The following is a 26795-nucleotide window of genomic DNA, read 5'->3' as shown; positions in this document are numbered from 1 at the left end:
TTAAGGGACATTCCTTCTACTGCTTACACAGCTCAGCAAGTTGCAAGATAACTCAAGCTGCATAGACTGCCTGATCACCAGTCAGTGATTATAGTACAAACTCCATGGAATGGATGTATGGAGCTGGTTAAGAATAAAGGGAAGTTACCAGTTGTGTGTGAAATACAACATGCCACTAATCTCTTAACCATTAACCAGGTGCTTTAGGGGAAATGAACATATTGTCTGTAGGTTGTAGTCTCAAGATCAATTCAACCAGGCACTGTCTTAATTCACAAACATACGCAGGAAAACTAACATGACTTTTTTAATTTATGTACAATGGGTAGAGTTGACAAGATTTAACCAAGTTTGGTTGCCAATTCCTTGGCTTTGGCCTTCTCCAGCTTTGCAATACGGGCCACAGATTTCGGTCCAAGGATCCCACCGCCCCAGTGACGACGGATCTGAAAATAAGCAGAAAGCACATGAAAAATCAAACCACCCTGCTAGCACCAATTCCGCATCTCGCTCTAAAATACTTGCAGTCATAGCTGCTTTGATCCTAATAGCTTCACCCCGACCTGCTCAGTCAGCAGATAGATATTCCAGTACTCACTTCAGACAAGATCATCACAATCCTGAAGGTTTCACAAGGACAGTGAAAGGGACAAATGTTGCATTTTCAAAGACCCAACAGAATTAGGCCATTTGGTCATTGAGTCTACTCCACCATTCAATGTCTGAATTATCTTTCCCTCTCAAACCCATTCTCCTCATAACGTTGGACACCCATACTAATCAAGAACCTGTTAATCTCAGTTTTAAAATTACCCATTGACGTGGCAATGAATTCCAGATTCACCACACATTTAGACTAAAATTCTTCCTCATCTCCTTTCGAACAGTACGTCCTTTTATTCTCATATAGGTTCTTGGTGTTCTAACGATTCAGCTGAGTCTTTGGGGTCATATTCCTACCATCTACCTCTTGCAACCATAATGTTCCAGGACCCATTAGTATGCCCCACCAGCCTTCTACACAGGACAGAAAGTAGTACCCAACCAACACCACCCGACAAGTTGGCAGCGACCTCCTTGTTGCGAGTCTGGGGAGCCTAAAACTAAATTGGAAAAATGACAAAATTATTTGACTTGATAAGATACAAAGCCAAATCACACCTCATCATATCGCTCATTGTAGTTTGTCCGCACGGCCTCAATCAGCTTGCCAATCGCACCCTTGTCCTCACTGAGGGGGGAAGAAAACAGGTAATTACTTCCTGAAACAATCAGTAACCACTGGATTGTGCGAATACCAGGATTTGGAGCCAGAGTCGATTGAACCAAATGCTCAGGGTTAAAAAGCTCAAAGTGCCACACGGTTATTCAGGTGAAGAAATTCATTGTACATCATTGCAGTTTTGGTTCAACTCTTAGAATGGCTACATCAAAAGTTGCTAAAAACCGTGGCTTAATGCACCATGCCCTCTCCAGCTAGTGGGCCAGGCGATGTTACTTCTAATTGTAATTATCATAACAGGATACTCACGGGTTGACTTGTGCAAAAGCGAGGCTGCTGACAGTCTTCCTGTGCACAAGACGTCCTAGTCTGGCTTTGCCTTTGACAATGCAATAAGGAACTCCCATTTTACGGCACAGCGCAGGTAGGAACACAACAAGCTGGAGGCGACATTTGGGGAAAGAGAAAATGGAGATTATAATTAGCTTGCATTTATTCAGCACCTTTAATAATATGCAAAGCATTCCAGCTATTCCAAAGAAAAAAATGTAAAGCAAATGCAAGATTATAACTCTAGCTTACATAGTTGGTCTTAAAAGATTTAATGAACAAATTCTAGAATTTTAGGCTTAAGCAGCCACACACAAGGGGGATACGAGGAGAATTTGAGAGTGGAGAAGGCAGGCTGCAAATGAACCATGCAGAAACTTGACAAATCTCATTGTTCAAATGTCAGGGATGTCAGCTGTTGTTCTAGCCTTGGTCCCAATTTCACATTCCCAACCAATAGATGGAACATTGGGCCAGACAAACAATCACGAGGTTTGGGAAGAAAGGCAAGATCCCTCTGACTCAGATACGGCACGGCCTTGGCTAATGCTCAGGGTTAAAAAGCTAATTTGGTTGATCTACACAATCAACTTCAGGTGAAGAAATTCATAAACACTATCACGTTGGCCAGACCAGTGCATGGGTAAGATCAGTAGGGAAGGACATTTATGACCAGACTACATACCAGCAATGATTACCCTCCAGCTCCTGGTGTACAGCCCAGGGATATTTCAATGAACTTAGCTTTACCAGACTCAAGGAAAGAAATTGAATCCTCATCCCATTCCCTCCACAAAGACTCAGAACTGTGCCAGAGCAGCTGCTGATGCCTTTCCATAGTTACACCAAAGCACATAGTCACTCTAAATCCAAGGAGAAAGGAGTCCACGATTTCTTACCTCAATTGGATCAACGTCATGTGCAATAACCACCAGCTGAGCCTTCTTATTCTCCACCAATGTGGTGACAGTATTCACACCTGCACAAAAGGTGGAAAAAAGTCAGAACAAGGCAGCCCTTGGATTTTATATCAGCTTGACAAATCATTTGGCTTGGTGGAGACACAAGGAACTGCAGATGCTGGAATTTTGAGGTAAACACAAAGTCAGGCAGCACCTGTAGAGGGAATGAACAGGCGTCGTTTCAGGATGGGACCCTAAGGTCCCGACCTGAAACGTCAGCCATCCATTTCCTCCACAGATGCTGCAGACCCAGTGTTCCTCCATCACTGTGTTTTGCCTTTGACTCATTGCACTGATTCAGTCACAGCTAATTTATTTAACCAGTGTTTGTGACTGGATATCCTTTAGATAATAAAACTCCATTCTTAAAGCATAGAAAGGCCCATGGCTTGTTGCTCAGTGTTAAAAAGCTCATTTGTTTGATCTACATGCTGATCTTCAGGTGAAGAAATTCAAAATCATCATTGCAACATTAGCCATCTGGGCTTCACAGGAGTGGGACCAACAGGGAGACACTACAACAAAACTCAAAACCAAAGACACAAGCAGCAATCATTGCCCCTCAGTCCCAATGCACAGTCCAGGAATATTTTAAATACAATTTAAGGAGATTGGTAGTAAAGGCACTAAGGCCAGTGGAATGGCAGAATTAGGGATATAAAGCCAGAAATGTGGACAGTTTAGGATCAGAAGTTTTTGAGGGATCCAAAGACTATTTTTTTTAAAAAAACAAGCAGGACATATTTTGCAAGTTCATGAGCACTGAAATGGTAGATGAAAATCATGGGGAGGCAGCTGGGATTATGTGTGGAAATGCCTATAAATAATCAGCTTCAACAAAAGCTAAACGCAGACAGGGAAGAGGCCAAGTCACATTATGCAAAGGTAAAAAAAAAACATTATACAGGGGTAATTGATTGCTGCCCTAAATTAGCACTCCCACATCTTGTCCACATTCAGGGATAATTTTAATTTTCAGTGATATCCTTCTCACCTTGGAGAAGAATCCCAAGTGACTTCCACGTCCAATGTCAGCCGGCAGTTATACAGGGACCCAACTCACCCGATCGGAGAACAGCAGGTCTCTTTGTGGGAGCATCAGCCTTCCCAGCTGCCTTTTGCTCAGCCCGGGCCAGTAATCTCTGCTTTTTTTCTTGTTTGGTCTCAGGCCTGTACTTGTGGGCCAGTTTGAAGAGTTGGGTGGCTGCATAGAAAGTAAAAGGAAGAATAAACGAACCAGGGTGGGAAAGCAAGTTTGAAAAGCAAAGAAATGCTGGCGGGAAAGAGTGGCTCAAGAGTGCATCAGCGATCTTGGTGGGTAAATGTCATCCGTTATATTCAGATAGCAAATATTCGTTTACATCATTTGCAAACTCCGAGACTCCCAACCAACAGACCCTTGCCCTCATGCTGAAAATACACAGAACAATTTCCTTAAGACCCAGAAACAGTATCCACAGCATAAAGGCAGGGGAATTGAGAATGTTGCAGCTGTTAGGATTCCATGGGGAATATCTCAAACATCCCTATAAATACCGGGACTCACCTGTTTGCCTGTCTAAAGCCTGGGCAAACTGGTTGATTGCGGGAGGTACTTTCAGGCGTTTGTACAGGATGGCTCTCTGCCGCTGAAGGCGGACGTAGCGAGGCCATTTCACAAACCTCGTCAGGTCCCTCTTGGGCTGAATATCCTGACCTGTTGAAAGAATGGGAGACAGTGAGTACCAGGATTCTATCCCAGTTGAAGTTGTGTCCCACACAAAGATCTCTGCTACTCCTACAGGGTGATTGCATAATGATATCTACAGTATTTCAAATTTCCCTTTGGTTTACAGCGAGCATGCTGAAAACTGACATATTGCAAGGAATTCTGAACTACTGCAGCAAACATCCGTTTAAATTAAATGTAATCAGTCTGAAGAGCCCCGACCCCAAAAAATCACCTATCCATGTTCTCCAGAGATACTGCCTGACCCACTGAGTTACTCCAGTGTTTTGTCTATCCGTTTAATTAAAGCTGAATCAGGTCTCAAGTCTATAATCTCACGAAAACCCAAACTCCATCTTAACCCCAACCATGTACCTCTGGGGGAATTGGATCTACGAGTCGAAAGAAAACAGTTACATCCCTGGCAGAACATGTTTAGACCCCAGCAGTGTTCCAACATTCAATGAAGTAGAATTCAACTTAATTTACCTCTGTATTCTTGTCTAACATCTGGTTAACAAAAACATGCCCCCAGAAGTAAAATTGACAATTGACACACTGACAGTTGTTTACAGCATGGAGATCGGAATTTCTAACCCTTTCTGTATTGAAGTATGGGAATTAAGAACCAGAGGACATAGGTTTAAAGTGAGGGGGAGAACATTTGATAGGACAAGAACAGTGGTGTGGTGGGGCGGGGGGACGACAACTTTTTCCATAGAGGATGGTGGATATATGTAATGAGCTGAGAGGAAATAGAAGAGGTACAACCGCATTTAAAAGACAATTGGACAGGTAAATGGATAGGAAAGGATTGTAGGGATATGGGCCAAATGGGACTGGCTTAGACGGGACATTTTGGTCAGCCTGGACAACTTCGGCCGAGGTGCCTTTACATGACTATGACCAAGTAGCTCCCTGGGAGAGAATTAAACCATTGGTCATATCAAGGAAAACAGGCCATACAAGATAAAAAGCAATAACCCTGACCAATTAAACTTTTTCTTTAGCAGAGGTTCAATGTTATTAATGCCCACAAACCTAAAAAACAGGTTCTGAATCTTGCTCATTGCAGTCTCCCAGATTCATGACCGGATGTTGAACTCACCAATTCCAAAGTTCTTGGGTCTCTTTTCAAAGAGAGGATTCACAACTTTTTTCACCTCATGTCTCTTGACAACGGAAGGGGCTGGGGCCACCTTCTTCCCCTTGGATTTCTTCCCCTTCGGCTGAAAAAGTCATAAATCCCAAATTCATGACAAGGCACAGTTGAACATCTCATAACACCCTCCACTCCAAAGTTCAGCAACTTCCCTCAGTGTGTTTTTGGCGGCCAGCAGAAAATTGGTTACAATACATGAGGCAGCCTATCAACTGTGTGTAGGATAGTGTTAATGTATGGGGATCGCTGGGCGGCACGGACTCGGTGGGCCTGTTTCCGCGCTGCATCTCTAAATCTAAATAAAACAGATCTCTTTCAGAGCATGCACCAACCTTACACATTTTTTCTCAAAACATTTATCAATGCTTCTCTTGAAGGTCCAATGGAACACCCACATCACATCTGCAGCCACCACACAGCAGATTCCAAACGCATGCTGCATAAAATTTCTGCTCATTCTTAATTCCCTTCCTTTTTTATCATTGATCCATCACTAGTCCTTCACCAATCCACCACAAGGAACAGCACCCCACTATCCATTCCTTCTGCTCATCACTTTATAAGCCTTCAAATTTTCAGTCTTTTTTAAATAAGTACCAGATACTCAAATCTATCCCTTTAAATGTAGGCCCTTGAATCTTTGTCTTTAATACCATATCCTCCCTTTTCCAGAACCAGAATTAAACACTACACTCCCAGGTGATACTAGATCAATGTTTTATGACCAACAGCTCTCTGGTTTTACATGGATGCCTCGAATGATAAAGCCCAATACAGAATACATCAACAATTGAATGTGGAATTTTCTGCTTCAGAAGGCAGGAGACCAATTCACCGGATGCATTCAAAAGAGAGTTAGATAGAGCTCTTAGGACTAGCGGAATCAAGGGATATGTGGAGAAGGCAGGAACGGGATACTGATTGTGGATGATTAGCCATGATCACATTGAAGGGCCGCATGGCTTACTCCTGCACCTATTTTCTATGTTAATTGCTTTCTCAAAATGCCCTGCCACTTTTACTGATATGTACACTCAGACCCTCCGCTCTCAACTCCTGCAACTTTTAAATAGTGTCCTTTATTCTACATTGCCTCACCTCATTCTTACAAATGGCATTAAATTCCAGCTGTCACGCCTCTGCCCATTCCACCAGTCTATTAATAAACTGCTGCAATATTTCACGATCTTCTTTCCCCACCTTAGTTCACAGTAAAACATCTGCAAGTCCAGAAATATGGCTTGCACCCAAGTCTCGATTGTTGTTATAGAACGAAGATTGATCCCAACATGAATTTATGTAAGACCTTCAACAAGACCCAAAAATCATTCACAATTGTTGCCATACCAGCTTGGTATCCATGTTCAAGACCCCCTTGTTATGCCATGTGTTTCACCTTTACAAAGTTGCAACTTAAAGTAGCAATCCTTTACTTGCCCATCCCCAGAACTCATGCACTCCAATTCCCAGCATATATAGAAAGGTTGAATGCCCTCTTTTCTCCAGGGCAGAAGAATCAATCACCAGAGAACATATGCTTAAGGTGAGAGGCAAAAGATTTAATAGGAACCTGAAGGGCAATTTTTTCAGAGGGTTGTGAGCATTTGGAACAGGTTGCCAGAGAAGGTAGGAGTAGCATTTACATTTTAAATTATTTTGCAATGTTGTAAATTACAATATTTATAATAACATTAACAGACGTTAATAATAATAACGTTAAATTATAATAACGTTAACAGATATTTGGACAGGTACGTGAATAGGAAAGAATTTGAGAGATGAGGGTCAAATGGGACTAGGTTGATGGGGCATTCGGCAATCCGATTCATGCTCTACGTGCAATTCATGGCACTGTAATTATAACAATGACCCAATCTATGAACAAATCAAATCCACAGGCCTCACAATTCCCACCCTCCAATACGACCCCGAAACGAATGGTTGATCGCCTCAACAAGGGGGCTCGTTTAAGCGCCATGTGGCGGTGATCGGATACCTGAAGCTGCCCATACACACGCTGGTACAGCCGGACCGGCCTGGGCCACGTTGCCGAGTGCAGCCAAGGCGTCGGGGTTGAATCCAAAGCCTCCCCGCCCTGCGATCAGCGTCTGCTCCCGTGGCACACACACAGTGAACCGGCTCCGGGCCGGGTGGGAAGCAGAGACCGACAGTCACCAGACCGGACCGGGGAGCAGAGACCCAGCTGCGGGCAGTAACCGGGTGGGATCCCCAGGCCCGGTGAGCCGGCTGCGGACAGTGACGGGGCCGGGGAGGCCCACATCCAACCCGCAAAATGGCGGCGCCCCCAACCCAAACAATTCCTTCTCTCAAACCTCGGCCTCCGGACGACAGCGTGCCCTAATTTGCGGCTGTATGTGGAGCGGATGGCCCGTGGGTGGACGGCGGGGCACCGGAGGGCTGGATGGGTGTGAGGCGGGGCGGATGGCGGCGGATTGCGAACGGCGCAGAGAGGCGGCGAACTCACCATGGCGGCGGGGACAGAGAGAGAGGGCGTAGAGGCCGCGCATGCCCGGTAATACCCGCGCCAGTTCTCACGTGACTTCAATTTAAAGGGACCGCGCCCTCACTGACTGGAGCTGGAACTGCAGATGCTGCAAGTTCACACAGAAGATAGACACATACTTCTGGAGTAACTCAGCATCTCTGGAAATGGAAAAAAGGAATAGGTGACATTTTGGGATGAGACCCTTCTTCAGACTGAGTGTCAGCGGATGGGGAGACTAGTGTGAAAAGGACAGATCCAAGCAGCCGATGATCAAGGAAATGGACATAGATACATCGACAATAGGTGCAGGAGTAGGCCATTCGGCCCTTCGAGCCAGCACCGCCATTCAATGTGATCATGGCGGCTGATCCACTATCAGTACCCTGTTCCTGCCTTCTCCCCATATCCCTTTATTCTGCTAGCCCTAAGAGCTCTATCTAACTCTCTTTTGAATCCATCCATTGAATCGGCCTCCACTGCCTTCTGAGGCAGAGTGCCACAAATTCACAATTATCTGTGCAAAAAAGTTTTTCCTCATCTCAGTTCTAAATGGCCTACCCCTTATTCTTAAACTGGTTCTGGATTCTCCCAACATTGGGAACATGTTTCCTGCATCTAGCGAGTCTAATCCCTTAATAATTTTATATGTTTCCATAAGATCCTCTCATCCTTCTAAATTCCAATGACTACAAGCCCAGTCTCTCCATTCTTTCATCATATGACAGTCCCGCCATCCCGGGAATTAACCTTGTGAACCTACACTGCAATCCCTCAATAGCAAGAATGTCCTTCCTCAAATTAGGTGACCAAAACTGCACACAATACTCCAGGTGTGGTCTCACCAGGGCCCTGTACAACTGCAGAAGGACCTCTTTGCTCCTATACTCAACTCCTCTTGTTATGAAGGCCAACAATGCCATTAGCTTTCTTCACTGCCCGCTTTACCTGCATGCTTACTTTCAGTGACTGATGTACAAGGACATCCAGGTCTCGTTGTACTTCCTCTTTTCCTAACCTGACACCGTTCAGATAATAATCTGCCTTCCTGTTCTTGCCACCAAAGTGGATAACTTCACATTTATCCATATTATATTGCATCTGCTAACTCACCCAACCTGTCCAAGTCACCCTGCATCCTCATAGCATCCTCTTCACAGTTCACACTGCCAGCCAGCTTTGTGTCACCTATAAATTTGCTAATGTTACTTTTAATTCCTTCATCTAAATCTTTAATGTGTATTGTAAATAGCTGCAGTCACAGCACCAAGCCTTGCGGCACCCCACTAGACACTGCCTGCCATTCTGAAAGGGACCCGTTAATCCCTACTCTTTGTTCCCTGTCTCCATGTAGTAGGAAGGAGCTGCACTTCCAGCTCGTTTAAACCAGAAGATGGATACAAAATGCTGGAGTAACTCAGCGGGACAGGCAGCATCTCTGGAGAGAAGGAATAGATGACGTTTCGGGTCAAGATCCTTCTTCAGACTAGTCAAGGGAAAGGGAAACGAGAGGTTTAGATGGTGATGTAGAGAGATATAGAACAAATGAATTAAATATATGCCAAAAAAAACAATGATAAAGGAAACAGGCCATTGTTTGCGAGGTGAGAACGAGAAGCTGGTGTGATTTGGGTGGGGGAGGGATGGAGAGAAAGGGAATGCAGGGGTTACTTGAAGTTTGAGTAATCAATATTCATTCCGCTGGGTTGCAAGCTGCCCGAGCAAAATATGAGGTGCTTTTCCTCCAATTTGCATTTAGCCTCATTCTGACAATGGAGGAGGCCTAGGACAGAAAGGTCAGTGTGGGAATGGAAAGGGGAATTTAAATGTTTGGCAACCAGAAGATCAGGTAGGTCCAGGAAATGCACAATGGTTGTGCAGGAAGGAACTGCAGATGCTGGTTTACACCGAAGAGAGCCACAAAATGCTGGAGTATCTCAGAATTGTGCATAGTTAATTGTGTTTTTGCACATCATATTTCGCTTGGGCAGCTTGCAACCCAGCGGTATGGTTATTGATTTCTCTAACTTCAAGTAACCATTGCACTCCATCTCTCTGTCCCTCCCCTACCCTAGTTCTCCAATAAGTTTCACTGTCCTCCCGATTAATTTTCTACATTTCCATGATCTATGTCTGCTTTGATCTGTCCTTTTCAAAAACCAGCATCTGCAGTTCTTCCATATTTGTAGTTTCCCTCTCCCGTGACTCTCAGTTTGAAGTAGGATTTCGACCCAAAACGTCACCCATTCCTTTTCTCCAGAGATGCTGTCTGACCCAATAAGTTCATCCAACATTTCGTGTCGATCTTCGGTGTAAACCACTATCGCAATTACTTCCTCTACACATGGCAGTGTTGGCACAATGCTTTTATACATAGCACCATTACCACTCATGTGGTCTCCTGGGGAGATGCATCCTTCTGTTATTTGAGAATAAGCCTCTCAATCCCAGGAGCAGGAGGAGCCGAGCAAGACAATGTTTTAAGAAGGATTTCGACCCGAAATGTCACCCATTCCTTCTTGCCAGAGATTCTGCCTGTCCCGCTGAGTTACTCCAGCTTTTTGTGTCTATCTAATGTTTTGGACAAGACTAATTCAGACATTTAGTGCTGGACTGTGGCTTGCACAGAGCGACGGGTTTCTTTTCTAACCAAAGGGGAACCACATAATAATTGCAGGAGGAGGCTATTTGGCCCTTCGAGCCAGATTCATTGTGATCATGGCTGATCATCCACAAACAGTAATCCACAATCACAATTTAATATATATATTTTTTAAAGGCTTTACAAACTGATGGCCAGGATAGGCATGAACCCAGAAATAACCAGTGTTACTATCCTATATTGTCTAGTTGCAATTATTCTGTGTATTTTCAGCATGAGGGCAAGGGTCTGTTGGTTGGGAGTCTCGGAGTTTGCAAATGATGTAAACGAATATTTGCTATCTGAATATAACGGATGACATTTACCCACCAAGATCGCTGATGCACTCTTGAGCCACTCTTTCCCGCCAATATTTCTTTGCTTTTCAAACTTGCTTTCCCACCCTGGTTCGTTTATTCTTCCTTTTACTTTCTATGCAGCCACCCAACTCTTCAAACTGGCCCACAAGTACAGGCCTGAGACCAAACAAGAAAAAAAGCAGAGATTACTGGCCCGGGCTGAGCAAAAGGCAGCTGGGAAGGCTGATGCTCCCACAAAGAGACCTGCTGTTCTCCGATCGGGTGAGTTGGGTCCCTGTATAACCGCCGGCTGACATTGGACGTGGAAGTCACTTGGGATTCTTCTCCAAGGTGAGAAGGATATCACTGAAAATTAAAATTATCCCTGAATGTGGACAAGATGTGGGAGTGCTAATTTAGGGCAGCAATCAATTACCCCTGTATAATGTTTTTTTTTAACCTTTGCATAATGTGACTTGGCCTCTTCCCTGTCTGAGTTTAGCTTTTGTTGAAGCTGATTATTTATAGGCATTTCCACACATAATCCCAGCTGCCTCCCCTTGATTTTCATCCACCATTTTCAGTGCTCATGAACTTGCAAAATATGTCCTGCTTGTTTAAAAAAAAAATAGTCTTTGGATCCCTCAAAAACTTCTGATCCTAAACTGTCCACATTTCTGGCTTTATATCCCTAATTCTGCCATTCCACTGGCCTTAGTGCCTTTACTACCAATCTCCTTAAATTGTATTTAAAATATTCCTGGACTGTGCATTGGGACTGAGGGGCAATGATTGCTGCTTATGTCTTTGGTTTTGAGTTTTGTTGTAGTGTCTTCCTGTTGGTCCCACTCCTGTGAAGCCCAGATGGCTAATGTTGCAATGATGATTTTGAATTTCTTCACCTGAAGATCAGCATGTAGATCAAACAAATGAGCTTTTTAACACTGAGCAACAAGCCATGGGCCTTTCTATGCTTTAAGAATGGAGTTTTATTATCTAAAGGATATCCGGTCACAAACACTGGTTAAATAAATTAGCTGTGACTGAATCAGTGCAATGAGTCAAAGGCAAAACACAGTGATGGAGGAACACTGGGTCTGCAGCATCTGTGGAGGAAATGGATGGCTGACGTTTCAGGTCGGGACCTTAGGGTCCCATCCTGAAACGACGCCTGTTCATTCCCTCTACAGGTGCTGCCTGACTTTGTGTTTACCTCAAAATTCCAGCATCTGCAGTTCCTTGTGTCTCCACCAAGCCAAATGATTTGTCAAGCTGATATAAAATCCAAGGGCTGCCTTGTTCTGACTTTTTTCCACCTTTTGTGCAGGTGTGAATACTGTCACCACATTGGTGGAGAATAAGAAGGCTCAGCTGGTGGTTATTGCACATGACGTTGATCCAATTGAGGTAAGAAACCGTGGACTCCTTTCTCCTTGGATTTAGAGTGACTATGTGCTTTGGTGTAACTATGGAAAGGCATCAGCAGCTGTTCTGGCACAGTTCTGAGTCGTTGTGGAGGGAATGGGATGAGGATTCAATTTCTTTCCTTGAGTCTGGTAAAGCTAAGTTCATTGAAATATCCCTGGGCTGTACACCAGGAGCTGGAGGGTAATCATTGCTGGTATGTAGTCTGGTCATAAATGTCCTTCCCTACTGATCTTACCCATGCACTGGTCTGGCTAACGTGATGTTTATGAATTTCTTCACCTGAAGTTGATTGTGTAGATCAACCAAATTAGCTTTTTAACCCTGAGCATTAGCCAAGGCCGTGCCGTATCTGAGTCAGAGGGACCTTGCCTTTCTTCCCAAACCTCATGATTGTTTGTCTGGCCCAATGTTCCATCTATTGGTTGGGAATGTGAAATTGGGACCAAGGCTAGAACAACAGCTGACATCCCTGACATTTGAACAATGAGATTTGTCAAGTTTCTGCATGGTTCATTTGCAGCCTGCCTTCTCCACTCTCAAATTCTCCTCGTATCCCCCTTGTGTGTGGCTGCTTAAGCCTAAAATTCTAGAATTTGTTCATTAAATCTTTTAAGACCAACTATGTAAGCTAAAGTTATAATCTTGCATTTGCTTTACATTTTTTTCTTTGGAATAGCTGGAATGCTTTGCATATTATTAAAGGTGCTGAATAAATGCAAGCTAATTATAATCGCCATTTTCTCTTTCCCCAAATGTCGCCTCCAGCTTTTTGTGTTCCTACCTGCGCTGTGCCGTAAAATGGGAGTTCCTTATTGCATTGTCAAAGGCAAAGCCAGACTAGGACGTCTTGTGCACAGGAAGACTGTCAGCAGCCTCGCTTTTGCACAAGTCAACCCGTGAGTATCCTGTTATGATAATTACAATTAGAAGTAACATCGCCTGGCCCACTAGCTGGAGAGGGCATGGTGCATTAAGCCACGGTTTTTAGCAACTTTTGATGTAGCCATTCTAAGAGTTGAACCAAAACTGCAATGATGTACAATGAATTTCTTCACCTGAATAACCGTGTGGCACTTTGAGCTTTTTAACCCTGAGCATTTGGTTCAATCGACCCTGGCTCCAAATCCTGGTATTCGCACAATCCAGTGGTTACTGATTGTTTCAGGAAGTAATTACCTGTTTTCTTCCCCCCTCAGTGAGGACAAGGGTGCGATTGGCAAGCTGATTGAGGCCGTGCGGACAAACTACAATGAGCGATATGATGAGGTGTGATTTGGCTTTGTATCTTATCAAGTCAAATAATTGTGTCATTTTTCCAATTTAGTTTTAGGCTCCCCAGACTCGCAACAAGGAGGTCGCTGCCAACTTGTCGGTGGTGTTGGTTGGATACTACTTTCTGTCCTGTGTAGAAGGCTGGTGGGGCATACTAATGGGTCCTGGAACATTATGGTTGCAAGAGGTAGATGGTAGGAATATGACCCCAAAGACTCAGCTGAATCGTTAGTACACCAAGAACCAATATCAGAATAAAAGGACGTACTGTTCGAAAGGAGATGAGGAAGAATTTTAGTCTAAATGTGTGGTGAATCTGGAATTCATTGCCACGTCAATGGGTAATTTAAAAACTGAGATTAACGGGTTCTTGATTAGTATGGGTGTCCAACGTTATGAGGAGAATGGGTTTGAGAGGGAAAGATAATTCAGACATTGAATGGTGGAGTAGACTCAATGACCAAATGGCCTAATTCTGTTGGGTCTTTGAAAATGCAACATTTGTCCCTTTCACTGTCCTTGTGAAACCTTCAGGATTGTGATGATCTTGTCTGAAGTGAGTACTGGAATATCTATCTGCTGACTGAGCAGGTCGGGGTGAAGCTATTAGGATCAAAGCAGCTATGACTGCAAGTATTTTAGAGCGAGATGCGGAATTGGTGCTAGCAGGGTGGTTTGATTTTTCATGTGCTTTCTGCTTATTTTCAGATCCGTCGTCACTGGGGCGGTGGGATCCTTGGACCGAAATCTGTGGCCCGTATTGCAAAGCTGGAGAAGGCCAAAGCCAAGGAATTGGCAACCAAACTTGGTTAAATCTTGTCAACTCTACCCATTGTACATAAATTAAAAAAGTCATGTTAGTTTTCCTGCGTATGTTTGTGAATTAAGACAGTGCCTGGTTGAATTGATCTTGAGACTACAACCTACAGACAATATGTTCATTTCCCCTAAAGCACCTGGTTAATGGTTAAGAGATTAGTGGCATGTTGTATTTCACACACAACTGGTAACTTCCCTTTATTCTTAACCAGCTCCATACATCCATTCCATGGAGTTTGTACTATAATCACTGACTGGTGATCAGGCAGTCTATGCAGCTTGAGTTATCTTGCAACTTGCTGAGCTGTGTAAGCAGTAGAAGGAATGTCCCTTAAGCTCTCCACATCAACCACTACCTGCTGATCTATGATGGAGTGATTCTCACAGTTGCTTCTTTAGCCACCGCAAACCAGAGTGGAAATCGATGTCAATGCAGAAGGACAACTGAAGAAACTATGTACTGTTATAACAGGCTCGAGTTAAAACTAATTTTAATGGAAAATTTACAACATGATCCATGGAAAAACAGGAAGGTAATAGAATTCCAGAAGATCCACCATTATACTTGTCTCTACGCAGGGATTTTCCGTATGAACTTCTGGAACCACATAAAGGACGTAGCTGCACAAAGCCCATACCTGTCAAATAAAAAACAAATCATTGTATATGGTTATTATGACCTGATAGATTACTAACAATTACCAGCATTTTGATGGCATAGACATAGAATGCTGGAAAGAGCAAATTTAAACACCAGTTAGACAATAGGTGCAGGAATAGGCCATTCAGCCCTTCGAGCCAGCACCGCAATTCAATAGACAATAGGTGCAGGAGTAGGCCATTCAGCCCTTCGAGCCAGCACCGCCATTCAATGCGATCATGGCTGATCACTATCAATCAGTACCCCGTTCCTGCCTTCTCCCCATACCCCCTCACTCCGCTATCCTTAAGAGCTCTATCCAGCTCTCTCTTGAAAGCATCCAACGAACTGGCCTCCACTGCCTTCTGAGGCAGAGAATTCCACACCTTCACCACCCTCTGACTGAAAAAGTTCTTCCTCATCTCCGTTCTAAATGGCCTACCCCTTATTCTCAAACTGTGGCCCCTTGTTCTGGACTCCCCCAACATTGGGAACATGTTATCTGCCTCTAATGTGTCCAATCCCCTAATTATCTTATATGTTTCAATAAGATCCCCCCTCATCCTTCTAAATTCCAGTGTATACAAGCCCAATCGCTCCAGCCTTTCAACATACGACAGTCCCGCCATTCCGGGAATTAATCTAGTGAACCTACGCTGCACGCCCTCCATAGCAAGAATATCCTTCCTCAAATTTGGAGACCAAAACTGCACACAGTACTCCAGGTGCGGTCTCACCAAGGCCCGGTACAACTGTAGAAGGACCTCTTTGCTCCTATACTCAACTCCTCTTGTTACGAAGGCCAACATTCCATTGGCTTTCTTCACTGCCTGCTGAACCTGCATGCTTCCTTTCATTGACTGATGCACTAGGACACCCAGATCACTAGGACACCCAGATCTAAATGGCCTACCCCTTATTCTTAAACTGTGGCCCCTTGTTCTGGACTCCCCCAACATTGGGAACATGTTTACTGCCTCTAATGTGTCCAATCCCCTAATTATCTTATATGTTTCAATAAGATCCCCCCTCATCCTTCTAAATTCCAGTGTTAGCCAATAGAGAAGCCAGCAGTTTACTTTTTCACCTCTGACAATTTGCAAGAATAATGCGCATTTAAAAGTTGAGCAAGAGAACACGTAAAAGAAACAACATTGAGGTGGTGTGTATTGACCATGGATCTGCCATGCAGGACTGGAATCATGTTCAACTGAGATGCTCAAACTTTAAGACATGGGTATGCTCTGCACTATTACCCACTGTTAGTATTATTGGTTTATTTTTGTCACATCTACCAAGATACAGTAGAAAAACTATTTTGCATGTTATCCAGGGAAAACCATACAATAAACAAATACAAGAGAATAAACGAAGAGAAAGTTCAGATTTAAAAAGTGCAGTCCTTAAGGTCAGTTGGAAGATCAGGAATTTATCCCTCGCACATGAGGGCTGTGCAAGATAATGGTGGATGGTGGGCTGTCAAAAAATGACAACAGGTCTACCCAGCCTGTGCTTATAGTCACAGCATTACACCTGCTTAGTTCTGTAATCACTCACTGAATACTAAAGTTTTATTGATGCATTGTCAAAAGTATCCCAACTGGTTTGATTTTTTTTTAAGGAGTTGAAATGTGATGGATGAGGTAGGCTGGTGAAGGTTGTCGACATGGATTTTATTAAGGCATTTGATAAAGTCCCTGGTTGATCCAGAAGATTAAGATGCACAGTATTAAGTCATTTGGATGCACAATTGGTTAGAGGACAGGGTTGTGGTGAAAAGACAATATTCTGGCTGGAGGGAGGTCTGACCAATGGAGTTCTGTTAATTTTATTGATTTTAAATGATTTTGATGTAAACGTAGATGGGTTGGTTGGCAAGTTTGCTGGGGTTGTGGAAACATAGAAAATAGGTGCAGGAGTAGGCCATTCGGCCCTTCGAGCCTGCACCGCCATTCAATATGATCATGGCTGATCATCCAGCTCAGTAACCTGTACCTACCTTCTCTCCATACCCCTGATCCCTTTAGCAAAAAGGGCCACATCTAACTCCCTCTTAAATATAGCCAATGAACTGGCCTCAACTACCTTCTGTGGCAGAGAATTCCACAGACTCACCACTCTCTGTGTGAAGAAATGTTTTCTCATCTCGGTCCTAAAAGACTTCCCCCTTATACTTAAGCTGTGACCCCTGGTTCTGGACTCCCCCAACATCAGGAACAATCTTCCCGCATCTAGCCTCTCCAACCCCTTAAGAATTTTATATGTTTCTATAAGATCCCCCCTCAGTCTTCTAAATTCCAACGAGTACAAGCCCAGTCTATCCAGTCTTTCCTCATATGACTGAGGAAGGCTGTCATAAGTATATTGGGATATAATTCTGCTTATGAAATGGGCAGAGAAATAGCAAATGGGGTTTAGTCTGAGCAAATATGAGGTGGTAGGGTTATGGGAGGTTGAATGCAAGGGAAAAAACATACAACATACATAAAAAACATACAATTGGCAAACCCTTAACTCCCTGAAAGTTGCAACACACGTAGAGAGAGTGGTAAAGAAGGCATATGGTGCACTTGCCTACATGGGTCAGGAGGTCATGATGCAACTTTATAGGACTTTGTAGGAAAAAAACTGCAGATGCTGGTTAAAATCAAAGGTAGACAAAATGCTGGAGTAACTCAGTGGGTCAGGGAGCATCTTGGGAGAGAAGGAATGGGTGACATTTTGGGTTGAGACCCTTCAGATCCTTATAGGACTTTGGTTAGGCCGCATTTGGAGTATTGCGTGTAGTTCTGATTGCCCCACTACAGGAAGGATGTGGAGGCTTGGGAATGGAAAATGTCTTGTACAATTTACGTTCAAGTATCATTTATGTTTCTTTACGTTACCTATGTCTCTAACTGTGACGCTGCCGCAAGCATGATTGTCATCACGTGTACCTCATCGTGCCGGTGTATTTGAATGTAATACCTGACTTGTAATTTTAGATATCTTCTATAGAGATTGCGGCTCACAATAATTCCTCTTGAGATCAGCCTTTGACCGAGACGCAACCTAGTCTACCAGCCATGGTCTTACCAGGTTAGGATGTACTGCAGGTGCTCATTCCTCAAGGTGACGCGAGTCTGTCCACCCACAGGGCCTCCAGCGACTGTGCTGTCTGTAAGAAATCGTGGTGCAATTAGATATACAAGGATGCACCATTCTGCAGGATGTGCTCAGAACATCCTAAGGTGGTTCACAGCCGATCCAGTCGTTTGGAGTTAATTTTGTTGAAACCTTTAATTCTAGCCTGAGAAAGGGATTGTGTTGCCCCTGACCCACCACTCCCCATCACCCATAACATCCTGCAGTCTGTGTCTCCCATTCCAGATTACAGGGGTAGCGGGCAACCTCTAGGTCCTTCTCTGCAGTTCTCTTCCCCAGTGTCAGCTGGAGCTAGTCAGACCATTGCACCCAAGCTCTAGAGTGACCATCATCCTACAATGGGCATGGGCTCCATGGTCTCTGACACTGCACACAGGCTGCCAGACCCATCCTAAACCCAGACACCTCACAGCGACTGCCATCCCCACTCTGATCCCGTCAGCACGTAACAAAAGCATTTCACGGTACCTCGGTACACAAGACAATAAACCTAAAGCTAAACTAAACTAACCCGACTGACCAGTGCAGTCACCAGCAAAGCCCACGCTATTCCTTGACCTCACACAGTGAATACAGAGCATTGTTCAATTGGCAACACGCTGACACAGGGGCACAGTAAGCAAATATGCCAACAAATAAAATATCGGCAGCTATTTGCAAGAGGATTTGAGTGCAAATATAGAGATACATTCTTCAATCAGATAGATTCCTGGTAAGACTGCACCTGGAACATTGCCGGCAGGTCGTGTATCCCTAACCAAGGAGGGATATATTTGTGAGAGAGGGAATGCAGTAAAAATTCACCAGGCCAATTCCTGCGATGACAGCTTTGTCCTGTCACGAGAGGGGCAAGCAGTCTGGGTCAACACTCTGCAGTTCAGAAGAATGTAACAAAGTCAGAGTGGAGGTGGCATCGATGTTTCTCTGGTAGATGTCAAGAACCTGGGGCCAAAGTTTCAACCAGCAGAATTCTGGAGCTGGTGGATTATTGGAATTCTCTACCCGGGAGGATCAGTCACTGAGAAATTTCAAGATAGAGACCAGCAGATTTTTTGATGTTAATAGAACCAAGGATTGTCGTTTAAGTGCTGAAGAGTGGTGGGAGATCAGCCAGTGTGGATGAAGGTATCCAGACCTGAAGTGTCAACTTTCTCTTTCAACAGAGGCTGCCTGAGCAGCTGAGAGCTTCCAACACTTCCACTTGTTACTGCAACTGCAGTTTGATTTTCATCAACCGTGATCTTATTTAATGGCAGGGTAGTCACCCACTTCTGCTGTTACTCTGTACGTTCTTTAGACCCCCACCCCCACAACCTCAGATTACTGCAATAATTTCACAATGACAAGAACTCACTCTGAATTCTGACTCCCTCGGTAAGTGATCTAATGAATGAAAGATGCAGCACGGAAACAGGCCCTTCAGCCCAGCAGGTCCATGCTGGCATCAATCGCCCATTCACACTAGTCCTGCTATCCCACTTTCACATCCGCTCTTGACACACTATGGGCAATTTACAGAGGTCAATTAATCTACAAACGCACACGTTTTTGGAATGTAGGAGGAAACCCACACGGTCACAGCGAGAACATAGAAACTCGACGCAGACAGCACTTGAGATCAGGATCAATCCCAGCTCTCTGGAACTGGTAGGTAGCAAACTCTACCAGCTGTGCCAGTGTGCTGCCCAAATGCTCGTTCAAACTCATCCTGACTCATAAAATCAAACAATGACTGCCGACACCTCCCCCTCCACCCGGCCCATCCTGTTCCTGGCCCTAAATGGCTCCTGGTCCCTGGTCCCACCCTCTCATCCTGCGCCTGGACTCCCCCTCAGTGTGGTGAGTGAACATGAACCAAGCGGCGGGGATACCTGCCAGGTTCCGAGACCAAAGGTGGCGACTGGGATCAGAAGCAGGGTCCACTTCAGGAAAGAATCATCGGTGCCCTCAGCAACCGTCGCTGTGGAGCTGTGTGTCACATGCTGCCCGACAACAACCCCTGAACAACAAACACAGTCTGAGTAACAGCAGGGTCTGGGGACCGGGCTTTATCACCACCCTGAACTCCATCCGCTCTGCAACCGAGCACACGTTCTGGAGGGCTATAGAGGAAGAGGAAAAGAGTCTGCACAGAACTTCCTTACCTTTGTTTTTTCCTGTGACAGAGCACAAGATCAAGTGGCCATCTCTGTAGACCTTTGCTGAGCAGTTATTCAGTATCTGTGGAATGGAGAAGAGACTGAGGAAGGGTTTAAAGGGACCTGGCATTAGTGCTTGTATGTGTGCGCATGTGTGTGTGTGAGCGTACGTGAGAGTGTGTGTGTGTGTGTTTTTGTGTATATAAACATTTGCTCTACTGTCCATCCTTTGCTCTCACTGATTCCAACTCAGGTCATTTGGCCCATCCTCCTAAATTTATGGTACGCAATGACAGATCTGTGCACTCCAGCACTGTAGCCGAGTGGCTTTCAGTGATAGTCCTCTATCCATCAGTGCTGTACCAGTGATTAGCGGCAGACCTGTATTCACCAAGGTTCTATCCATGACATACAGTGGTAGACCAATAGCCCAGGTGCAATCCTGCTCCCCGGTGCTACATGTACGGCATTTGCGTGTTTGTGCTGCGATCATGTCAGATCTCCCCTGTACCCAGATACCTCATACTTGAATAAAGTGAAGGAGACTGGGATGATTTGAAGGATGAATTTAAACATAGACAATAGGTGCAGGCCTGTACTTGTGGGCCAGTTTGAAGAGTTGGGTGGCTGCATAGAAAGTAAAAGGAAGAATAAACGAACCAGGGTGGGAAAGCAAGTTTGAAAAGCAAAGAAATGCTGGCGGGAAAGAGTGGCTCAAGAGTGCATCAGCGATCTTGGTGGGTAAATGTCATCCGTTATATTCAGATAGCAAATATTAGTTTACATCATTTGCAAACTCCGAGACTCCCAACCAACAGACCCTTGCCCTCATGCTGAAAATACACAGAACAATTTCCTTAAGATCCAGAAACAGTATCCACAGCATAAAGGCAGGGGAATTGAGAATGTTGCAGCTGTTAGGATTCCATGGGGAATATCTCAAACATCCCTATAAATACCGGGACTCACCTGTCTGCCTGTCTAAAGCCTGGGCAAACTGGTTGATTGCGGGAGGTACTTTCAGGCGTTTGTACAGGATGGCTCTCTGCCGCTGAAGGCGGACGTAGCGAGGCCATTTCACAAACCTCGTCAGGTCCCTCTTGGGCTGAATATCCTGACCTGTTGAAAGAATGGGAGACAGTGAGTACCAGGATTCTATCCCAGTTGAAGTTGTGTCTCACACAAAGATCTCTGCTACTCCTACAGGGTGATTGCATAATGATATCTACAGTATTTCAAATTTCCCTTTGGTTTACAGCGAGCATGCTGAAAACTGAGATATTGCAAGGAGTTCTGAACTACTGCAGCAAACATCCGTTTAAATTAAATGTAATCAGTCTGAAGGGCCCCGACCCCAAAAAATCACTTATCCATGTTCTCCAGAGATACTGCCTGACCCACTGAGTTACTCCAGTGTTTTGTCTATCCGTTTAATTAAAGCTGAATCAGGTCTCAAGTCTATAATCTCACGAAAACCCAAACTCCATCTTAACCCCAACCATGTACCTCTGGGGGAATTGGAGCTACGAGTCAAAAGAAAACAGTTACATCCCTGGCAGAACATGTTTAGACCCCAGAAGTGTTCCAACATTCAATGAAGTAGAATTCAACTTAATTTACCTATGTATTCTTGTCTAACATCTGGTTAACAAAAACATGCCCCCAGAAGTAAAATTGACAATTGACACACTGACAGTTGTTTACAGCATGGAGGTCGGAATTTCTAACCCTTTCTGTATTGAAGTATGGTAATCAAGAACCAGAGGACATAGGTTTAAAGTGAGGGGGAGAACATTTGATAGGACAAGAACAGTGGTGTGGTGGGGCGGGGGGACGACAACTTTTTCCACAGAGGATGGTGGATATATGTAATGAGCTGAGAGGAAATAGAAGAGGTACAACCGCAGTTAAAAGACAATTGGACAGGTAAATGGATAGGAAAGGATTGTAGGGATATGGGCCAAATGGGATTGGCTTAGACGGGACATTTTGGTCAGCCTGGACAACTTCGGCCGAGGTGCCTTTACATGACTATGACCAAGTAGCTCCCTGGGAGAGAATTAAACCATTGGTCATATCAAGGAAAACAGGCCATACAAGATAAAAAGCAATAACCCTGACCAATTAAACTTTTTCTTTAGCAGAAGTTCAATGTTATTAATGCCCACAAACCTAAAAAACAGGTTCTGAATCTTGCTCATTGCATTCTCCCAGATTCATAACCGGATGTTGAACTCACCAATTCCAAAGTTCTTGGGTCTCTTTTCAAAGAGAGGATTCACAACTTTTTTCACCTCATGTCTCTTGACAACGGAAGGGGCTGGGGCCACCTTCTTCCCCTTGGATTTCTTCCCCTTCGGCTGAAAAAGTCATAAATCCCAAATTCATGACACGGCAGTTGAACATCTCATAACACCCTCCACTCCAAAGTTCAGCAACTTCCCTGAGTGTGTTTTTGGCGGCCAGCAGAAAATTGGTTAGTCCTTCACCAATTAGTCCTTCACCAATCCACCACAAGGAACAGCACCCCACTATCCATTCCTTCTGCTCATCACTTTATAAGCCTTCAAATTTTCAGTCTTTTTAAAATAAGTACCAAATACTCAAATCTATCCCTTTAAATGTAGGCCTTGAATCTTTGTCTTTAATACCATATCCTCCCTTTTCCAGAACCAGAATTAAACACTACACTCCCAGGTGATACTAGATCAATGTTTTATGACCAACAGCTCTCTGGTTTTACATGGATGCCTCGAATGACAAAGCCCAATACAGAATACATCAACAATTGAATGTGGAATTTTCTGCTTCAGAAGGCAGGAGACCAATTCTCCGGACGCATTCAAAAGAGAGTTAGATAGAGCTCTTAGGACTAGCGGAATCAAGGGATATGTGGAGAAGGCAGGAACGGGATACTGATTGTGGATGATTAGCCATGATCACATTGAAGGGCCGCATGGCTTACTCCTGCATCTATTTTCTATGTTAATTGCTTTCTCAAAATGCCCTGCCACTTTTACTGATATGTACCACTCAGACCCTCCGCTCTCAACTCCTGCAACTTTTAAATAGTGTCCTTTATATTCTACATTGCCTCACCTCATTCTTACAAATGGCATTAAATTCCAGCTGTCACGCCTCTGCCCATTCCACCAGTCTATTAATAAACTGCTGCAATATTTCACGATCTTCTTTCCCCACCTTAGTTCACAGTAAAACATCTGCAAGTCCAGAAATATGGCTTGCACCCAAGTCTCGATTGTTGTTATAGAACGAAGATTGATCCCAACATGAATTTATGTAAGACCTTCAACAAGACCCAAAAATCATTCACAATTGTTGCCATACCAGCTTGGTATCCATGTTCAAGACCCCCTTGTTATGCCATGTGTTTCACCTTTACAAAGTTGCACCTTAAAGTAGCAATCCTTTACTTGCCCATCCCCAGAATTCATGCACTCCTATTCCCAGCATATATAGAAAGGTTGAATGCCCTCATTTCTCTATTTGGACAGGTACGTGAATAGGAAAGAATTTGAGAGATGAGGGTCAAATGGGACTAGGTTGATGGGGCATTCGGCAATCCGATTCATGCTCTACGTGCAATTCATGGCACTGTAATTATAACAATGACCCAATCTATGAACAAATCAAATCCACAGGCCTCACAATTCCCACCCTCCAATACGACCCCGAAACGAATGGTTGATCGCCTCAACAAGGGGGCTCGTTTAAGCGCCATGTGGCGGTGATCGGATACCTGAAGCTGCCCATACACACGCTGGTACAGCCGGACCGGCCTGGGCCACGTTGCCGAGTGCAGCCAAGGCGTCGGGGTTGAATCCAAAGCCTCCCCGCCCTGTGATCAGCGTCTGCTCCCGTGGCACACACACAGTGAACCGGCTCCGGGCCGGGTGGGAAGTAGAGACCGACAGTCACCAGACCGGACCGGGGAGCAGAGACCCAGCTGCGGGCAGTAACCGGGTGGGATCCCCAGGCCCGGTGAGCCGGCTGCGGACAGTGACGGGGCCGGGGAGGCCCACATCCAACCCGCAAAATGGCGGCGCCCCCAACCCAAACAATTCCTTCTCTCAAACCTCGGCCTCCGGACGACATCGTGCCCTAATTTGCGGCTGTATGTGGAGCGGATGGCCCGTGGGTGGACGGCGGGGCACCGGAGGGCTGGATGGGTGTGAGGCGGGGCGGATGGCGGCGGATTGCGAACGGCGCAGAGAGGCGGCGAACTCACCATGGCGGCGGGGACAGAGAGAGAGGGCGTAGAGGCCGCGCATGCCCGGTAATACCCGCGCCAGTTCTCACGTGATTTCAATTTAAAGGGACCGCGCCCTCACTGACTGGAGCTGGAACTGCAGATGCTGCAAGTTCACACAGAAGATAGACACATACTTCTGGAGTAACTCAGCATCTCTGGAAATGGAAAAAAGGAATAGGTGACATTATGGGATGAGACCCTTCTTCAGACTGAGTGTCAGCGGATGGGGAGACTAGTGTGAAAAGGACAGATCCAAGCAGCCGATGATCAAGGAAATGGACATAGATACATCGACAATAGGTGCAGGAGTAGGCCATTCGGCCCTTCGAGCCAGCACCGCCATTCAATGTGATCATGGCGGCTGATCCACAATCAGTACCCTGTTCCTGCCTTCTCCCCATATCCCTTTATTCTGCTAGCCCTAAGAGCTCTATCTAACTCTCTTTTGAATCCATCCATTGAATCGGCCTCCACTGCCTTCTGAGGCAGAGTGCCACAAATTCACAATTATCTGTGCAAAAAAGTTTTTCCTCATCTCAGTTCTAAATGGCCTACCCCTTATTCTTAAACTGGTTCTGGATTCCCCCAACATTGGGAACATGTTTCCTGCATCTAGCGAGTCTAATCCCTTAATAATTTTATATGTTTCCATAAGATCCTCTCATCCTTCTAAATTCCAATGACTACAAGCCCAGTCTCTCCATTCTTTCATCATATGACAGTCCCGCCATCCCGGGAATTAACCTTGTGAACCTACACTGCAATCCCTCAATAGCAAGAATGTCCTTCCTCAAATTAGGTGACCAAAACTGCACACAATACTCCAGGTGTGGTCTCACCAGGGCCCTGTACAACTGCAGAAGGACCTCTTTGCTCCTATACTCAACTCCTCTTGTTATGAAGGCCAACAATGCCATTAGCTTTCTTCACTGCCCGCTTTACCTGCATGCTTACTTTCAGTGACTGATGTACAAGGACATCCAGGTCTCGTTGTACTTCCTCTTTTCCTAACCTGACACCATTCAGATAATAATCTGCCTTCCTGTTCTTGCCACCAAAGTGGATAACTTCACATTTATCCATATTATATTGCATCTGCTAACTCACCCAACCTGTCCAAGTCACCCTGCATCCTCATAGCATCCTCTTCACAGTTCACACTGCCAGCCAGCTTTGTGTCACCTATAAATTTGCTAATGTTACTTTTAATTCCTTCATCTAAATCTTTAATGTGTATTGTAAATAGCTGCAGTCACAGCACCAAGCCTTGCGGCACCCCACTAGACACTGCCTGCCATTCTGAAAGGGACCCGTTAATCCCTACTCTTTGTTCCCTGTCTCCATGTAGTAGGAAGGAGCTGCACTTCCAGCTCGTTTAAACCAGAAGATGGATACAAAATGCTGGAGTAACTCAGCGGGACAGGCAGCATCTCTGGAGAGAAGGAATAGATGACGTTTCGGGTCAAGATCCTTCTTCAGACTAGTCAAGGGAAAGGGAAACGAGAGGTTTAGATGGTGATGTAGAGAGATATAGAACAAATGAATTAAATATATGCCAAAAAAAACAATGATAAAGGAAACAGGCCATTGTTTGCGAGGTGAGAACGAGAAGCTGGTGTGATTTGGGTGGGGGAGGGATGGAGAGAAAGGGAATGCAGGGGTTACTTGAAGTTTGAGTAATCAATATTCATTCCGCTGGGTTGCAAGCTGCCCGAGCAAAATATGAGGTGCTTTTCCTCCAATTTGCATTTAGCCTAATTCTGACAATGGAGGAGGCCTAGGACAGAAAGGTCAGTGTGGGAATGGAAAGGGGAATTTAAATGTTTGGCAGCCAGAAGATCAGGTAGGTCCAGGAAATGCACAATGGTTGTGCAGGAAGGAACTGCAGATGCTGGTTTACACCGAAGAGAGCCACAAAATGCTGGAGTATCTCAGAATTGTGCATAGTTAATTGTGTTTTTGCACATCATATTTCGCTTGGGCAGCTTGCAACCCAGCGGTATGGTTATTGATTTCTCTAACTTCAAGTAACCATTGCACTCCATCTCTCTGTCCCTCCCCTACCCTAGTTCTCCAATAAGTTTCACTGTCCTCCCGATTAATTTTCTACATTTCCATGATCTATGTCTGCTTTGATCTGTCCTTTTCAAAAACCAGCATCTGCAGTTCTTCCATATTTGTAGTTTCCCTCTCCCGTGACTCTCAGTTTGAAGTAGGATTTCGACCCAAAACGTCACCCATTCCTTTTCTCCAG

At 44.8% G+C, this 26795-nt stretch overlaps 3 protein-coding genes and 9 non-coding genes across 12 annotated transcripts; 5 read left to right on the top strand and 7 right to left on the bottom strand.

Moving 5' to 3' along the window:
* Positions 1-291: 291 nt before the first annotated feature.
* On the bottom strand, positions 292-7933 carry LOC144608529 (large ribosomal subunit protein eL8). Its single transcript, XM_078426415.1, has 8 exons — positions 7870-7933; positions 5331-5451; positions 4061-4210; positions 3578-3718; positions 2452-2531; positions 1532-1662; positions 1162-1231; positions 292-446 (listed from the first exon to the last, which is right to left on the bottom strand). Exons 1-8 carry the CDS (start codon positions 7870-7872, stop codon positions 342-344), a joined length of 801 nt encoding a protein of 266 aa, XP_078282541.1. The 5' UTR covers positions 7873-7933; the 3' UTR covers positions 292-341.
* Positions 1329-1401, bottom strand: LOC144608564 (small nucleolar RNA SNORD36). Its single transcript, XR_013549216.1, has one exon. It is a non-coding gene; the product is annotated as a small nucleolar RNA SNORD36 (small nucleolar RNA).
* Positions 2098-2176, bottom strand: LOC144608567 (small nucleolar RNA SNORD36). Its single transcript, XR_013549218.1, has one exon. It is a non-coding gene; the product is annotated as a small nucleolar RNA SNORD36 (small nucleolar RNA).
* LOC144608562 (small nucleolar RNA SNORD36) lies at positions 2906-2984 on the bottom strand. Its single transcript, XR_013549214.1, has one exon. It is a non-coding gene; the product is annotated as a small nucleolar RNA SNORD36 (small nucleolar RNA).
* On the bottom strand, positions 3813-3885 carry LOC144608569 (small nucleolar RNA SNORD24). Its single transcript, XR_013549220.1, has one exon. It is a non-coding gene; the product is annotated as a small nucleolar RNA SNORD24 (small nucleolar RNA).
* A 2830-nt stretch (positions 7934-10763) lies between the features above and the next one.
* LOC144608282 (large ribosomal subunit protein eL8-like) lies at positions 10764-14390 on the top strand. The gene is made up of 6 exons (XM_078425898.1): positions 10764-10769; positions 10863-11109; positions 12155-12234; positions 13021-13151; positions 13452-13521; positions 14236-14390. The coding sequence occupies exons 1-6, from the start codon at positions 10764-10766 to the stop codon at positions 14338-14340; spliced, it is 639 nt and encodes a 212-aa protein (XP_078282024.1). The 3' UTR covers positions 14341-14390.
* LOC144608568 (small nucleolar RNA SNORD24) lies at positions 10802-10874 on the top strand. Its single transcript, XR_013549219.1, has one exon. It is a non-coding gene; the product is annotated as a small nucleolar RNA SNORD24 (small nucleolar RNA).
* On the top strand, positions 11702-11780 carry LOC144608576 (small nucleolar RNA SNORD36). The gene has a single exon (XR_013549224.1). It is a non-coding gene; the product is annotated as a small nucleolar RNA SNORD36 (small nucleolar RNA).
* LOC144608566 (small nucleolar RNA SNORD36) lies at positions 12504-12585 on the top strand. The gene has a single exon (XR_013549217.1). It is a non-coding gene; the product is annotated as a small nucleolar RNA SNORD36 (small nucleolar RNA).
* Positions 13282-13354, top strand: LOC144608563 (small nucleolar RNA SNORD36). Its single transcript, XR_013549215.1, has one exon. It is a non-coding gene; the product is annotated as a small nucleolar RNA SNORD36 (small nucleolar RNA).
* A 443-nt stretch (positions 14391-14833) lies between the features above and the next one.
* On the bottom strand, positions 14834-24581 carry LOC144608422 (large ribosomal subunit protein eL8-like). The gene is made up of 6 exons (XM_078426169.1): positions 24518-24581; positions 22508-22628; positions 21238-21387; positions 20002-20129; positions 18062-18143; positions 14834-14984 (listed from the first exon to the last, which is right to left on the bottom strand). Exons 1-5 carry the CDS (start codon positions 24518-24520, stop codon positions 18093-18095), a joined length of 453 nt encoding a protein of 150 aa, XP_078282295.1. The 5' UTR covers positions 24521-24581; the 3' UTR covers positions 14834-14984; positions 18062-18092.
* LOC144608570 (small nucleolar RNA SNORD24) lies at positions 20990-21062 on the bottom strand. The gene has a single exon (XR_013549221.1). It is a non-coding gene; the product is annotated as a small nucleolar RNA SNORD24 (small nucleolar RNA).
* Positions 24582-26795: the final 2214 nt, after the last annotated feature.

This window comes from Rhinoraja longicauda, chromosome 31, assembly GCF_053455715.1.
Source record: "Rhinoraja longicauda isolate Sanriku21f chromosome 31, sRhiLon1.1, whole genome shotgun sequence".
Taxonomy (NCBI): Eukaryota; Metazoa; Chordata; class Chondrichthyes; order Rajiformes; family Arhynchobatidae; genus Rhinoraja; species Rhinoraja longicauda.
This window is presented reverse-complemented; position numbering and strand designations above follow the sequence as displayed.